Source organism: Alternaria hordeiaustralica (assembly GCF_023758085.1).
Source record: "Alternaria hordeiaustralica strain BMP 2776 chromosome Unknown scaffold_12, whole genome shotgun sequence".
In the NCBI taxonomy this organism is placed as follows: domain Eukaryota; kingdom Fungi; phylum Ascomycota; class Dothideomycetes; order Pleosporales; family Pleosporaceae; genus Alternaria; species Alternaria hordeiaustralica.
The window spans coordinates 273,679-286,847 of record NW_026056784.1 but is presented as its reverse complement, the minus strand read 5'-3'; the positions used below and the strand labels follow the sequence as shown (position 1 = coordinate 286,847).

The 13,169-nt window shown below is 52.9% G+C and overlaps 6 protein-coding genes across 6 annotated transcripts; 1 reads left to right on the top strand and 5 right to left on the bottom strand.

Annotated features, from left to right (window-relative positions):
* Positions 1-503: 503 nt before the first annotated feature.
* On the bottom strand, positions 504-1,625 carry J4E84_006357 (uncharacterized protein; the record flags this gene model as incomplete). Its single annotated transcript, XM_049388947.1, has 1 exon — positions 504-1,625. The coding sequence occupies one exon, from the start codon at positions 1,623-1,625 to the stop codon at positions 504-506; it is 1,122 nt and encodes a 373-aa protein (XP_049243221.1).
* Positions 1,626-2,982: 1,357 nt separating this feature from the next.
* Positions 2,983-3,924, bottom strand: J4E84_006356 (uncharacterized protein; the record flags this gene model as incomplete). The annotated part of the gene is made up of 1 exon (XM_049388946.1): positions 2,983-3,924. The coding sequence occupies one exon, from the start codon at positions 3,922-3,924 to the stop codon at positions 2,983-2,985; it is 942 nt and encodes a 313-aa protein (XP_049243220.1).
* A 590-nt stretch (positions 3,925-4,514) lies between these two features.
* Positions 4,515-6,161, bottom strand: J4E84_006355 (uncharacterized protein; the record flags this gene model as incomplete). The annotated part of the gene is made up of 1 exon (XM_049388945.1): positions 4,515-6,161. The coding sequence occupies one exon, from the start codon at positions 6,159-6,161 to the stop codon at positions 4,515-4,517; it is 1,647 nt and encodes a 548-aa protein (XP_049243219.1).
* Positions 6,162-9,787: 3,626 nt separating this feature from the next.
* On the top strand, positions 9,788-10,973 carry J4E84_006354 (uncharacterized protein; the record flags this gene model as incomplete). Its single annotated transcript, XM_049388944.1, has 2 exons — positions 9,788-9,938; positions 10,021-10,973. The coding sequence occupies 2 exons, from the start codon at positions 9,788-9,790 to the stop codon at positions 10,971-10,973; spliced, it is 1,104 nt and encodes a 367-aa protein (XP_049243218.1).
* Positions 10,974-11,046: 73 nt separating this feature from the next.
* Positions 11,047-11,862, bottom strand: J4E84_006353 (uncharacterized protein; the record flags this gene model as incomplete). Its single annotated transcript, XM_049388943.1, has 2 exons — positions 11,047-11,601; positions 11,653-11,862. 2 exons carry the CDS (start codon positions 11,860-11,862, stop codon positions 11,047-11,049), a joined length of 765 nt encoding a protein of 254 aa, XP_049243217.1.
* Positions 11,863-12,362: 500 nt separating this feature from the next.
* On the bottom strand, positions 12,363-13,102 carry J4E84_006352 (uncharacterized protein; the record flags this gene model as incomplete). The annotated part of the gene is made up of 2 exons (XM_049388942.1): positions 12,363-12,902; positions 12,959-13,102. The coding sequence occupies 2 exons, from the start codon at positions 13,100-13,102 to the stop codon at positions 12,363-12,365; spliced, it is 684 nt and encodes a 227-aa protein (XP_049243216.1).
* Positions 13,103-13,169: the final 67 nt, after the last annotated feature.

Here is a 13,169-nt window from a genome sequence, read left to right as displayed (position 1 = left end):
GCAGGGAAGATCTTGGCGGCGTATCAAGCCTGTCGTAAGGTGCAATGGAGATGAGAATAGGGAGGCATTCATAGTGCATTTTGGAGTATTACGAGAGCATTTCGGTTCGTCGTGTCGACCGGCTTGCGGTTCCAGTAGCAGGCCCTGTGTGACAATCGGATGAGTGAATGAAATGTCTGCAATTCAGCCTTCCTGTAAAATCACCTGTGGCTTTATGGCAGTGTCGTCAGCCGTTGGAAGAGCGGTTTGTTAAAGCGGCGAGCGATGCATGAAGAGATGCGCGGGTGTGGGCGTGGGCGAAGGCTGGTGAGGAAATGAGGACAAGTTTGCAGCACGCTATGACATCATCACTATTCAATGTTTCTGACGCGTCCGCGACGCGACAGCAACTCCGATCCCACCCTCCAACAGCACCAGCGCAGGCCCGAGATGGCATTCCCGCCGCCTCTCCATTTTCTCTTCTTTGCCATCTCGGTCTCCTTGATCGTATCTTTAGTACCCATTCAAGCTTTCCACTCCTCTCGAAAACATTCCCGTCTCGACTCTCCTTTCGAAGCCCCGTAGTACCTCGCCTTCGTATGGTACTGGCCAGACAAAGCCTCGTGAATACGGACGCCTGTAGAGTTTCCCTTGGCATGTACATGACGACTTCCCTGCAAGATGACCGTTTCGGGATCCTCGTAGTGATCTTCCGCAAGCTTGGACTCATGATCCAGGCCAGCACGACTTCTTTGTAGCAGTAGCCCTGCAATGAACTCGTGGTACTTCGTATCTTGGACATTATGCATGCGATCCATAAGTTTTCGATCCATATACCAGGTCTTCTTGCGCACCGCAGTACCGGCTTGCAGGGAAATGCTACCAATCCGTTCCCAATATTTGGTCGTCCTATGTGCAAGAAGTGACACGGGTTGTGTATCCGTATACTCTACCAGATTAACATATCCGAGGCAGTCACTTTTGATAGCCATTGCTATGCAGAAGTTCGCAAGTTCTTGTCCGCCATCAGAAAGGATCCGTTCCAGCTTCTCCAAAGCATTGTCGCCTTTGAGACCTTCACCAGAGCGCGCAAATGCTGAGCTTTCTTTAGCGGTGACTTCGATGTTGACTTTGTTGATAGTGGTCTTGCGGTTGGTGCGTCCATACCTATACATGACTGCGTGAATAGCATCATCCAGCAGGCGACCGACTTTCGAACGATCCTTATAGGTCATGACCCATCCCCAGGGCCACAAGTCGTTTAACTCAAACAAGATATCGAATCTGTCGAGGTTGGTGGCATCGGCAACGGGTGTGTCAACCCATCGCAGGCGAGGCTCCAGACGTAAACCATGTTCGCGAGTTTCCGTCCTATGAATAACGATTCGGAGCGCATATCGCAACCCCACGCGCAGCGAACCTGAGCGCTGGAGAACCTCGACACGGAGTTGACGTGAGGCCTGACACAGGCCAGCAGCGTGGTGCTTGACGGGGCGAGGAAAGGCAGACGACCGAGGTTGATAGAGTTCAAGTGGCTCATAAATGTCGAATTCGGATACATCCACAGGCTGCGGGTTCTGCGTAAGTAGCAGTAAATCGATGATCTCATCACGAAGCTCTCGGGGTAGGGTGAGTAAGGAAGCCATGGCTGCACAGTCTGACCGAAGATGGGGCCAGCACTACATTTATAGAGAGTCGAAGATGCGGAATTTTGGAATTCAGGCTGCTTCATTGGAGTACCAAGAGTTGCAATGCTAACGATGACTCGTAGGTAGCAGTCCCTAGCGAGCCACTCACAGCCATCGCATTTCAGACGCAACCAATATACGAAGAGCTCAAAGAGACATCCAGGGCTTTTTTTCGCAAGGGTCGGCTTCAGTGTGTGGCACTGTGGGGCGAAGTTACCATGGTACCGCCAAAGTCTTCTTAAGCCTCTATCTTTTCCGAAGTTTTCTCCCACGTCCCCCCAAAAATATATCGATTAAACGCAAATTTCATTACGGACAACATAATTGTACGACAACCTCTTATCCATGCCTTCACTTACCAGAGCCATGGCAGACCGCAGATGGAAGTGCGTCTCAGCCAGTCGCTACGCCGTGCAAGTCTCGCTTTGCATGTTTGCAGTCTACCTCTCCACCCTCATCGCGCAGACGTCTACTCCCACAGTCATGATTTGGGGTAGCGCGCCATACATCGGCCTCTTTGTCGCTTTCGGAACACGATTTGGCCCAGCCGATATGACTGCGTCCCAAACATACTGCGTCATCACTACAGTCATACTTTTGTACCTCGACAAAGCTACGACCGCTATTGGCAAGACTGCCGAACCAAACTTCGAAGAGACTGGAATTCAGCACCGCGCTGTACACTTTGCGCTTGCCTTCTTCGTCCTTTCGGAGCTGGAATACCACCGACAATACTACGCTACCAAAAGCTTCAAGAAATCGGATAAATCTTCGTGGCGTTCTTGGATTGCAGACTGCGATCGTACGTTTAATGTCTCGAGACATCAGAGTGTATATTGGCATTTGGGATCTGTCAACGAAGGAAACAACAAGGGGTCTGAAGAATCATTCGTATCAACGGTGTACTACATCCTACGTGTGCTCCTCCTCGACAGTCTACCCTTTCACTTAGTCGGTGGATGCTTTAATTACGCGATCAACAGCACGGTGAATCCGACCCCTGCAAATGGTCGCCTGGCCATGCAAATGTTCGGAAACTTCAATGTCTTCTTCAATACAAAGACTATATGGGGTGTCTACTTGAACCTCTGGGTACTGTCCAGGGTCGTACGACAAGCCAATTTCATCACTGTTTGGGGCATCTTCCGAGTGTCATCTGATGCTCTTGACTGGTGGACAAGCAAGCGAGTAACTGCGTGTCAAGAGCATTACGAGAAGTTGCAGGGCGATCAACGACTTTTATGAGCAAGTTCAGAGCATTTTCGGGATAGTGTAGCAGTAAAACAAATTCATTTGAGTCTAATTGCTACATCTTTTACTGCAACAACATCGCCATAACATCAGCAGGCGTCCTCTTCGGCGCTGCGATCTCCAGCACCTCCTTGCTTGTCGTTTCCGCCTTCGCCTCGCCATTCCACGCCGATTGCGGAGCACGCTTGATAGAACCTATCACGTTCTTTGCCTGGTTCGACGCAGCAACCATGTCTTCTACGAACGATAGATCCTTGAACTTGACGTCCTCAACCTTGGCGCCGATATGCTTCTCAACCATTGCTACAACTTCGTCGCCGGTGATGTCCTCCGGGCCATTGAGCACATACCTGCGCTTGTTGTGCGCAGAGGTGTCTTCCTGGAGTAGGAGATGCGCAGCAAATACACCAACGTCATGTGGGTCAATGACGCCGACCGGCCCATCAGCGCTCGCCATCGTGCGCAATGTGTGTTGTTTCCCGCCGTTGCGAACAGCCTTGATCAGCTCAGCAGCGGGCATAAGCCAGAAGGTCGTGAACACATTTGGCTGCAGCGAAGTCCAGTGCATGTTTCCGTAGGCTGGCGAGTCAAGCATAGCTTCAATGGCCCAGTGCGTACGTGGGTAGTAGGCAGGGCAGTCTGGCTTCACATTCGCGGCTGTCGTGGAGATGCGCACGACGTACTTGACGCCAGCGTCACGGGCTGCAAGGTGGAATGTCGATTCTTCGGCGAATTGGTTGGGCTCATTGTGTGAAGCTATGAATGCGCGGGCGACATTGTGTTCGCGTAGCCACTCCGCAGTGATCTCGACCCAGGTGTATTCGATGATCTCGACATGGGGGAATTTGGCGAGAGCTTTTGCTGAAGAGCTGTTCGCAGATCGTGTGATGGCGAGGATGCGATAATCGGAGAACGTCTTGCTAGATTTGATGAGGTTCGAGAGGGTCTCAACAACACTGCGGCCAGTGTTGCCTGTGGCGCCGACGACTAGGAATGAAGAAGCCATGATCAGGAAGGTGAAAATAAAGATGATTGAGTTGGAGGGCGTTGTTTCAGTGCAGGCTGATGATGCATGTTAATCAATCGAGGTATCTTCCCTTTGTACAAAGTTGCGGAGTGTCGACGACTCCGAAGTGTCACTAGCTGCGGAGTGCAACCAGCTGTTGAGAGCTGCGCGTTGCATCACGCACCCGGATTTTGTCCGAAGACTGACCAATCAGCTAAGCGCGGAGTGGAAGCCGTTAGCATGTTGTGGCGGGCGCTAGAAGAAGATGGGTACCTCGCGCGACGACCATCCAACACTGAAAAAAAGAAAACGCGGAAGCGGAACAAGCAGAACAGCAGCAATTGCGGGTTTGTTGGTTATTGAATGTTGGAACAAGCAGAAACCAAAATCGCATTAGTACTACTCCACGAGGAGATCAACGACTGCACATAACGTCCAACCCCCCAACGACACTGCGCCATCTGATGCGCACTTATATAACATAATGAAAATACAAAGGCCAACTCAGTACCCATAGGCCACCGTCTGTCCATGCATCTGGAAAGCGGTTGCTGCGCCGAAGGGATTGATGTCTCCACGGAACCTTCCACCTACTCTGCCTCTTCCTCGTCGCTATAGTTCTCGTCAACCACGATCTGACGAGTAGCATGCGTCTCTTCAATCATCATAGTCTGCTCGATTGCAGTCTGTTCGATTAGACGACCTTGAGCTGCCTCAGCTGCGGAGTCTTCGAGCGCGGCTGAGACCATCTGCTGTTCGGCGTCGTCATAGTCTTCCTCTCCCATCTCTTCGTCTTGCTCAGCATCGTCGTCTTCGAATATCACCGATGAGGAATCATCACCATCGTCATCATCGTAGGCGCCGGCCAGGACAAGAAGATCCTCTTCTTCCTCGTCAAGCTCGGGCTGCTCAGCATATGGGGGAAACACCTTGGTCTTCGACTTCTTAGCAGGCCGCTCTTGGTCTCCAGAGTCTTCCGAACCATGGCGCTTGCGAACCAGAGGGCTACCGAACGCATCTTCACTTTCCGATTCCTCCACGGCAGCCTGCGATTTCTTCTTGTTCAACGGCTTCTTCTTGGCTGGCTTCTTAGGCTTACCACCCTCGTCGTCGCCATCGTTGCCGTCGTGGGTGTTGTCGTACTCCTTTAGTAGAGCCTTGTCCGGCTTCCCAAAGGCGGCCACCAAGCGCCCCGACGCTTCGAGTGCCTTGGCTTCAGGCGAAGGGTCGCCGCGCCATCTTACATTCGGTGGGTCTTCGCCACGATCGTAGCATGGTTTGTACGATGTGTACTGGTAGCGAGTGCTCTCTACTGTCCGACCATCAGAGAGTTTCCCGAAAGGAGTGGCTTCCCTGAAGTCCTTGCCCTTGAAGCGATCGTTGTGAAGCTCAGTCAACTCCCAAATGGATGCGTCGGGATTGTCCCGCATGAGGGAAGCCAGATATTCTCGCTCGATTTCCGACCACGGTGGATCAATGGTCACGCGATCAATACCCTGGTAACGGCGGTCGTTAAGAGCCTTGACTGTTTGCTTGTCATTCCAGTCTTTTGGTACCTTGTTATAGCAGTAGATGACCGGCTCTCTCTTGTGGGATGTAGGTTCGTTCTTATCCTTCAACCGCATGTCCATGAGTGGGATGGCAAGTAGGTCTTCTTGGTTCTTATCCTGAGGGAGCTGATCAATGTTGTCCGGCTCAACCTGGAAATTGTGCTTTGTGTCGCGCGAACCGCGCTTGTACCGGAAGCCACGATTCTCCCACATGGGAGGCTCAGTCTGACCCATGCTCTCACGGGCGGAAGGCTGTTTAGGGCTGGGCCGAGGATCACCTGACACAGGCTTTACACCCCAGAACTTGCTCCATTGGTCCGTCGGAGGAATGACAATACTATGGGTGTAGGAATCGAAGCCTTCTCCGACGGGCGGCTTTTTTGGCTTGGCCTTTGGCTCCGTGGCGGCGGGTTCCTTAGGTGCTGCGGTCTTCCTGGACTTCTTGGGGGCAGCGGCTTTTGCGCCCTTCCTGGGTTTCGGGGTAGGAGCGGCTTCTTCTGATTCTGACTCGTCCTCATCTGTGGGTCCTCCTTCCTGCTCTTCGACGGGCGCGGCAGCATCAGAGGCACTGGATTCGTCTTTCGCACTCGCAGACGCCGCTTCAAAACTAACAGCCTTCTTCACTTTCCTCGGCGTTTTGGGAGTCACACTCTGCCCGAGCTTCGAATCGGCGGGCTGCTTTGACATGTCGGGATGAGTCAGTTGCGTATTGGTGTATTGGATCGAGCCAGGTGGTGGAGTAGTTGTATCGAAAGCACAGACAGGTTTCAAGAGCAATTGGATGGGGTCGCGTGTAGAGTTGTTGAGTCGGGTGGCAGAGGAGGGAGCGAAAACCTTGCTTTGCGGGGTGGGAGTGGCGCACTGGTAGAGAGTTGACGCGCGTCTGGATTGGGAAGACATAATTGCAGTGGGAGACGGGGCGCAATAAGTAGGAGGACGGGGCGCGGCCATTGTAAGGCTACGCGTGAAAGGTCGTTCTGGGGCGTGAGGAGGGCGCTTTGACATCTAGATCGCACAGTGTAGAAATACATCTTGCGCGTTTGGTGTCCTTTGAAAGTGAACCAAAGTTGTGCGCGGATCAACAAAGCCAGCAACAGTGTAAGCAAGCCCACCCGACAATGTCCCAGGCGGACAAAGGTAAAAGGGTACGACAATTTCTCCTCGCGCGCGCTCAACTAGGTCCTTCTATCGACGTCTTTCGAATGATGTGGTCATCTCGGTCGCTTCTCTTCACTATGCGGATAGTGTCCACGTAATTTGCGCGCAAGAAACCTTCTCAGCCAAGTACATGTGACTGACCTGAGAGTGCCTGACGCACAATGCCACATAGCGACGTGACCATGTGAAAGCTCATCGCTTGGCGGTGCCTGCGATACCGCCTTGCTAGGGCAACGCGAGGGAATGACCGCGCTCCGCTGCTGCACGAGGTGAATGCTGCGTACCTCTCCTGCAACCTGGGGCTTCCGATATACCACAAGCAGTCGGTTCGGTTTCTCGTTAAGAGTATGGAAGCCGGGTACCAGAGTCATTGTGTGGATCAATGAAATATATCGCAAAAGCTTGGCTGGTGAATTTCATAATCGCGCTTTCTGCTTCCTCGCGCAAGCGACCATCCTCGAACTTTACCTACGTCTCGCAGCAAAGTATTGAAGCGCGGCACCATTTCTTTGGCTCGGGACTGACTTATGAATGAAGAGTTGGTAAGGCACGCAAATGGCCGTACGATAACGGAAGTGTATATGCTGCTGCCGTGCAGGACATAAGCTTGGAAAAAGGTGAGAGTGTGAAAATGGAGGAACTTTGCATAACCACAGATTTTTGATCGTTTGTTTTGTAGCAGCGCACGCAATTGAACGGCTTGGTCTAAATGAGAAAGCTGTAGTCGGCAAATGTGACGACAGAGACAGCTGTGGACAGGAAAGGGGACGGGACGTCGGGAGGTTTGCCAATCGATAAGATAGCCCTAGCGCCTTGGCATACGTAATGACAGCTAACTCGCGATCACGACTGCTGCGAGCCTCAGCTAGTTCAATCATTGATGTTGAGGTGTATGAAAAGCCTTCACATTGATTGAGTATTTTGCGGGCTTTGCGTACATTGCGTTCACCACTATCCCACCGAACCTGACTATCACTGGACGCTCACGGCGATCGGCGGAGTTACCTGATGCCGATGCGCTCACATAGCACGTCGCGGTCATCACGTCTTCATGGGCCGGAAAGCGCAATACGCTCGCTCGAGCAGCGGATTACAACATTGAACCAGAACGGTAATCTATCTCGCGTCGCGCGATTCATAGTGAACAGTAAAGTGATTGCGACGGCGTTCCAAGAGGTATCAGAAGATGCCGCCTAGGTTGAAATTGGAATGGTAATTAGACATTATAACACTGAACACATCCAGCCAACGTTCATGCATCTTAAACGGTGCGTACACTATTAGAAACCAACATCCCAAGTCAAAATTCTCAAACTCCACTTCAGGCCATGTTGAGCTCTCCGAATGGCGTGGCGGTTAGCCAGGCCCATGCTGGGCGCAAGAGCAGAGCGGGAGGTATCAGGACCAGCCCGACGCTCGACTATAACTCCTTGATAGCCAATAAGGAGATTGCCTGCACTGAAGCACGTGTGTTAATCGTGACGAGACAGATCGACTGTGTCAACGTCATTGACCTTCCTCTCAACCAACCGCTCTTCCACCCGGGCCTCGGGTTCCCGAGCCGCGATCGATATCGACACCGCGGGACAGCCGACTAGCGGCGGCGGCTGGCGGGATCAATGGTCCATGTCATGACACGGGTCGCGGGCTGGCGGTAGCTCGGTGTGCAATCTATGCATCTGCCTTTGAGTTGAGGCTTGCCGGGCTGAGCGCATTCATGATGCGATTTCGTATAGTTGATGCTGCCTGTCGATACTTGTTCGATCCGGGAATGAGATTGTGGTGGCCATAGCGCATGGCTTTGAAGGGCGGCCCGGGTCGATGGGGACAGGACAGCGACTAGTGCGTGCGACTATGCGAACGCTTGTACCTGCATGACGATATCATGTTTTGTTTTCAGAGACTGGCGTCGCTCGCACGGCTGCCGCTGCGTTGAGAGAAACTTGAGAATCGTCGGTACAATGTCCTCACTCTGCCGAATAGAGTGGAGTCGCTTGAGAGTCCATCGTCAGGGAATGGGGATGGTGAGGGGACTTCGGGTACAGCTCGCTCGCGATGCTGGAGGTGCTCTTCGTCCATGCGCAAAAGGTCCGCTTCGAACTGCTCCATCACAGTGAGGGCTGGCGCAAACTCGGGGCTCAAGAAGTTGTTGAGTGGTGGAGGGACGGCCTCCTGGCTCGCAGAGTAGTATAGCTGGGGCCTCATGTTGTTGAAGGGGTGAAGATGTTGGAGATCTTGAGGATGTTGATGCGATGTGCTGCTGTGGATGAGATGCTGGCCTACTTTCCAGAGGGTCGCGTCGCGTTTATATCACAGTATCGCATGTCGTCATGCTCTCTTCCCATCCCACACGCGCTAAGTCGCGTGGCAGCTCCAATATCGTACCTGAACCCCACGAGCCGTGCGCAGTTTCAATACAATAATAAAATAAGACGTTCCGGAACGATCGCATGTCATTTTCCCCGATCGCATGTTATTGTCCGATCTAGTGGTCACCAGCATCGTCATGGCCTTGTTCCAGACGGTACCCCTGAGACTTCCCGCTTTCCGGGGTCGATCGATCGTAGCGCGTCATCAGGGATGCTGCATCATCTGGCAAGATCCAGGTTTCACCCTAGCAGACAGCCCCGTGCGCGATGTGCAAGAATTGAAGAATGAAGTTGTCGGTGGCTTCTTCCATGCGCTCCTGAATCTCGTGAGAAAGGTCTTGGTGTTGTAGGCTGGCATCGGCTCGCGCTTTCCGACAACACCCTGCCTACCTCGGCTCATCGGGCGAAGACGGCCAATGCGGTGACGCTCCTCACGAACACCTCGATGACCAGCCGTGAGCACCCTATCGTCATCGCAACGACACATAGAAATAATGCCCATCCCCACACCTTTCGGCGGTTTTCTGCCCGCTGCTCGAGATCCACCATCTGCATTTCTTGCAGCTTACATAGCAAATCCAGGCCTTAAGTAGACGATACTGCCCGGGATGCCCACCCCACCCTTCTCCCAAGACCGCCGAGACTGGCTGAGCGAAATTTCTGGATTATTTTCCCAGCGCAAAACCAGGGACGTTAAGAACACGACATCTACGTCAACTGTAAACCTTAGATTCGGCACCCCTAAAGCTTTCGACTCTGTTTCAACTTTCAGTTCGAGATCTCGAGATGACGCCTCCACAAAAGATCAAGCAATGGCTCACGGGCCAGGACGGGCTCGATAAGCTCAGGATGGGCGAGGCGGAATGCCCAACCCCTGGCGAAGACGAGGTGTTGGTTGAAGTCCATTCCGTGAGTCTGAACTACAGGGATACCGAAGGTACGTACAGTGGGATGTGGTCACACCTACTTTTGTGGCAGGGTCCAGACGGCCATTTGAACAACGCTAAATACGTGGACAGTCGCCATGGGGCTTTACAACCACCACAAGTCCGTAGAACATCCCCCCGCTATTGTCCCATGCAGCGACATGTGCGGTGTAGTCGTTGCGGTTGGCCCAGTCTCCAACAACACTTCCGACCCCTACAAGAACCCAGCTTTCCAGCTCAAGGAAGGCGACCGGGTCATCAGTACATTTGCGCCGAAGCATCTCAGCGGTCAAATCAAGGCCTCAGACATCGCGGGTGGCCTAGGTGGACCTGCTCCTGGCGTGTTGACGCAGTACCGCGTGTTCCCCACGTATGGCGTTGTCAAGATACCAGATTATTTATCCGATGACGAAGCGGCTTGCTTGCCAATCGCAGCTGTAACCGCCTGGATGAGCTTGAATTGTATGCGACCAAATGGCGAGATCATCGGACCGGGCGAGAAGATCCTGTGCCAGGGTACTGGCGGTGTAAGCATCTCTGCAGCCCAGATCGCATCCGCAGCAGGCGCAGATGCCATCGTCACATCTTCCTCCGACGAGAAGCTCCAGCGTGCGTCCAAGCTCGGTGCGAAGACAACCATCAACTACCGCAACACTCCCGACTGGGAGAACGCAGTCCTTTCCGCTACCTCCGACGAAGGCGCCGACATTATCATCGAAGTCGGTGGTGCGCAAACGCTCCGCAAATCATTCGAGTGTGTACGCTTCGGCGGATTGATCTCTTGCATCGGCTACCTGTCCGGCAAGCAAGACGAAGCTGGCGACAGGACAAACACGAACCTGCTGTGTCTGAAGAGGAATGTCACACTCAAGGGCATTGTGAACGGTCCTAGGACTGAGCTCGAGAGAATGCTCAAGTTCTACGACGAGAAGAAGATTAAGCCAGTGGTCGACCGTGTTTGGAAGTTCGAAGAGGCGGATCAAGCGATCAAGTACCTTTTCAGCGGAGGACACTTTGGAAAGGTTGTCATCAAGGTGAAGGAGTAGATGATGTTATTGGTGCGTTGTGAGTAAGAATATATTATAATTCAACACTTGCTATTTGCTACCTCGTGATGGACTAAGCAGAAGACCGAGCGCGCCGCTCAGCATCAACGCTCGCACCCCACTTGCGGAAAGCCTTGGTAAAGCGCTTCGTCTCCTCAATAGCCTCCTCGTACTCGTCAGCAACGACAAGTCCCTCGTACCACGACCGCTCCGTCTCAGCCAGCACAAGGCGCCACTCCTTGCCCTCCTCCAGCGCCCACGCCAAACCGTGAACACCCAGGCGAAGTATCCATAAAGCAGCAGAGATCTTGAACCCCCACAACTCGTAGTTATCTCGGTCTGCCGTCGGCCAGTTCTCTTCGTGGTCCATTACAGCTTCAATGACGCTGTAGAGACCTTCCTGGAAATGAAAGGGGAGGCGGTGCAGACAGTGCATGATGTTGCTGATGTTGTTTTGGAACGGCTTGCTCTCGTTGGACCATTCCCAGGCGCAGTTGGCGAGAGTCTCGAGGCCGGCGATGAGTGACAGGCAAGCATAGCATTTGAATGTGCTGTTGCAGGTCTTACGGCACTCGGAGGGGCGGAGGTGATACCGGCAGTTCTCGACGGCGGTGACGTGCTTTTCGCCCTGTATTATGTCAGTTGGAAGGCTTCAACGTCCAAAGAGAGTAGTGCTGACCTTCTCGAAGAGACTATCCTCAGTGCGGGTGATCTTGATGATCTCGGTCCAGACATCTTTCGCAGCAGTAGAGGATGGTGTGAATACCTCTGGGTAGTCGCCGGGGGATACGAGGACGAAGTCGTCCGTGTCTTCCACGTCGTCGGCGATATTCATAGGGCCCTTGCTACTGACGCTATCAGCAGTCTCTGGAATTTGGGAGGAAGGCATATTCGTCGCGAGTGTGAGTTGGTTGTCACTATACTTTATGAAGAAAGTTGAGGCGTGTTTAGAATCAGGGCGCGGAGATGTGAGTCTGACGTTTTATATAGCACAAGAAGGGGAGAATACAGCTAGGGAATGCCATTTAATAAGTGGGTCTGGAACAGGTCCGTGGACTTGGGGCTTTCTTCCATAAGGAGAAGGGTGCGGTGAATGTGTGCATCGCACCCTCTCGCAGTGTGCAGATCACCAGGCCAAGCGCTCACTTGTACAACCATTCAGGCCACAGCAGAAGAACGTGATTAAGCGTACTCGGAGAATATATGTCTGTGGGTATCTTTGTTGGCTACAGGCTACAGCAATTGTTCGAACGCAAGCTGACCTCCAAGCAAAGGTAAAACTCGATCCTACACGCTTCCTCGACCGAGGCAAATATCAAGACCAAATGTCAGACATGACCAGTGCCGAGACGCACATGTTTTCCCTGGCGTAGAAGTCCCATCGACCCTTCAGTCGTCATCTTCAGTCCGACCCTTCTTAGCAAACATCCCAGCCGCGCCCCTCCCCCACATCGTCACCTCTGCAGCAACCCGCATAAGCTCCATCTTCTTTTCCTCATACTCCACCTTACCCTCATTCACCACAATCCACGCCTCCTCTGCCCCCAACAAAATCTGCATCTCGCTTTTGCCCTCCACCCTGCCCAGCATAAGCCCTTCAGGCCCAAGCTTCAGCGCCCAAATCACGACTGAGATCTCGAACTCCTCGTCGCGGACGACTTGGCGCTCTAGTTCCATCCAATCGTCGGTATCGAGGATGATTGACAGCACGATGGACAGACTGAGTTGGTGTTGCGGCGCTAGCATGTGCAAGTATTCCGCGACGAAAGATGGCTTAGTTGGGTTATCGGCGAAGATCTTGGAGCAGATGCGGAGGGTATCCAGGCCGTCAATGATTGCATTGGATGTTAGGCTAGGATGGGGTCTGGATTTTGTTTCGATGGCGAGGATTTTGGCGTAGTAGGCGATGATGTCTTGGTCGTTTTTGTCCTAAGCGGAAGCGTTAGTATGCATGATTAAGCTTTGAAGGGTGCTTGTATGCTTACTTCGATGGTTTTAGCAGTCTCGTCACGAACGAACACGTAGCTGCCATCAGGGTGCCTCGGCAGAGTATCGTTGGGTAGGGCGACGACTTGCTTTCCGTCGACGAGCTGGGTGAAGTCTTCTTGGCTGTTGATGTCGTCGTTCATGTGAGGTTTCAATGGATGCGGCATGACGGTTACCCTAGTGGTGAGAAGTCTGTCAACTCTGTATGTA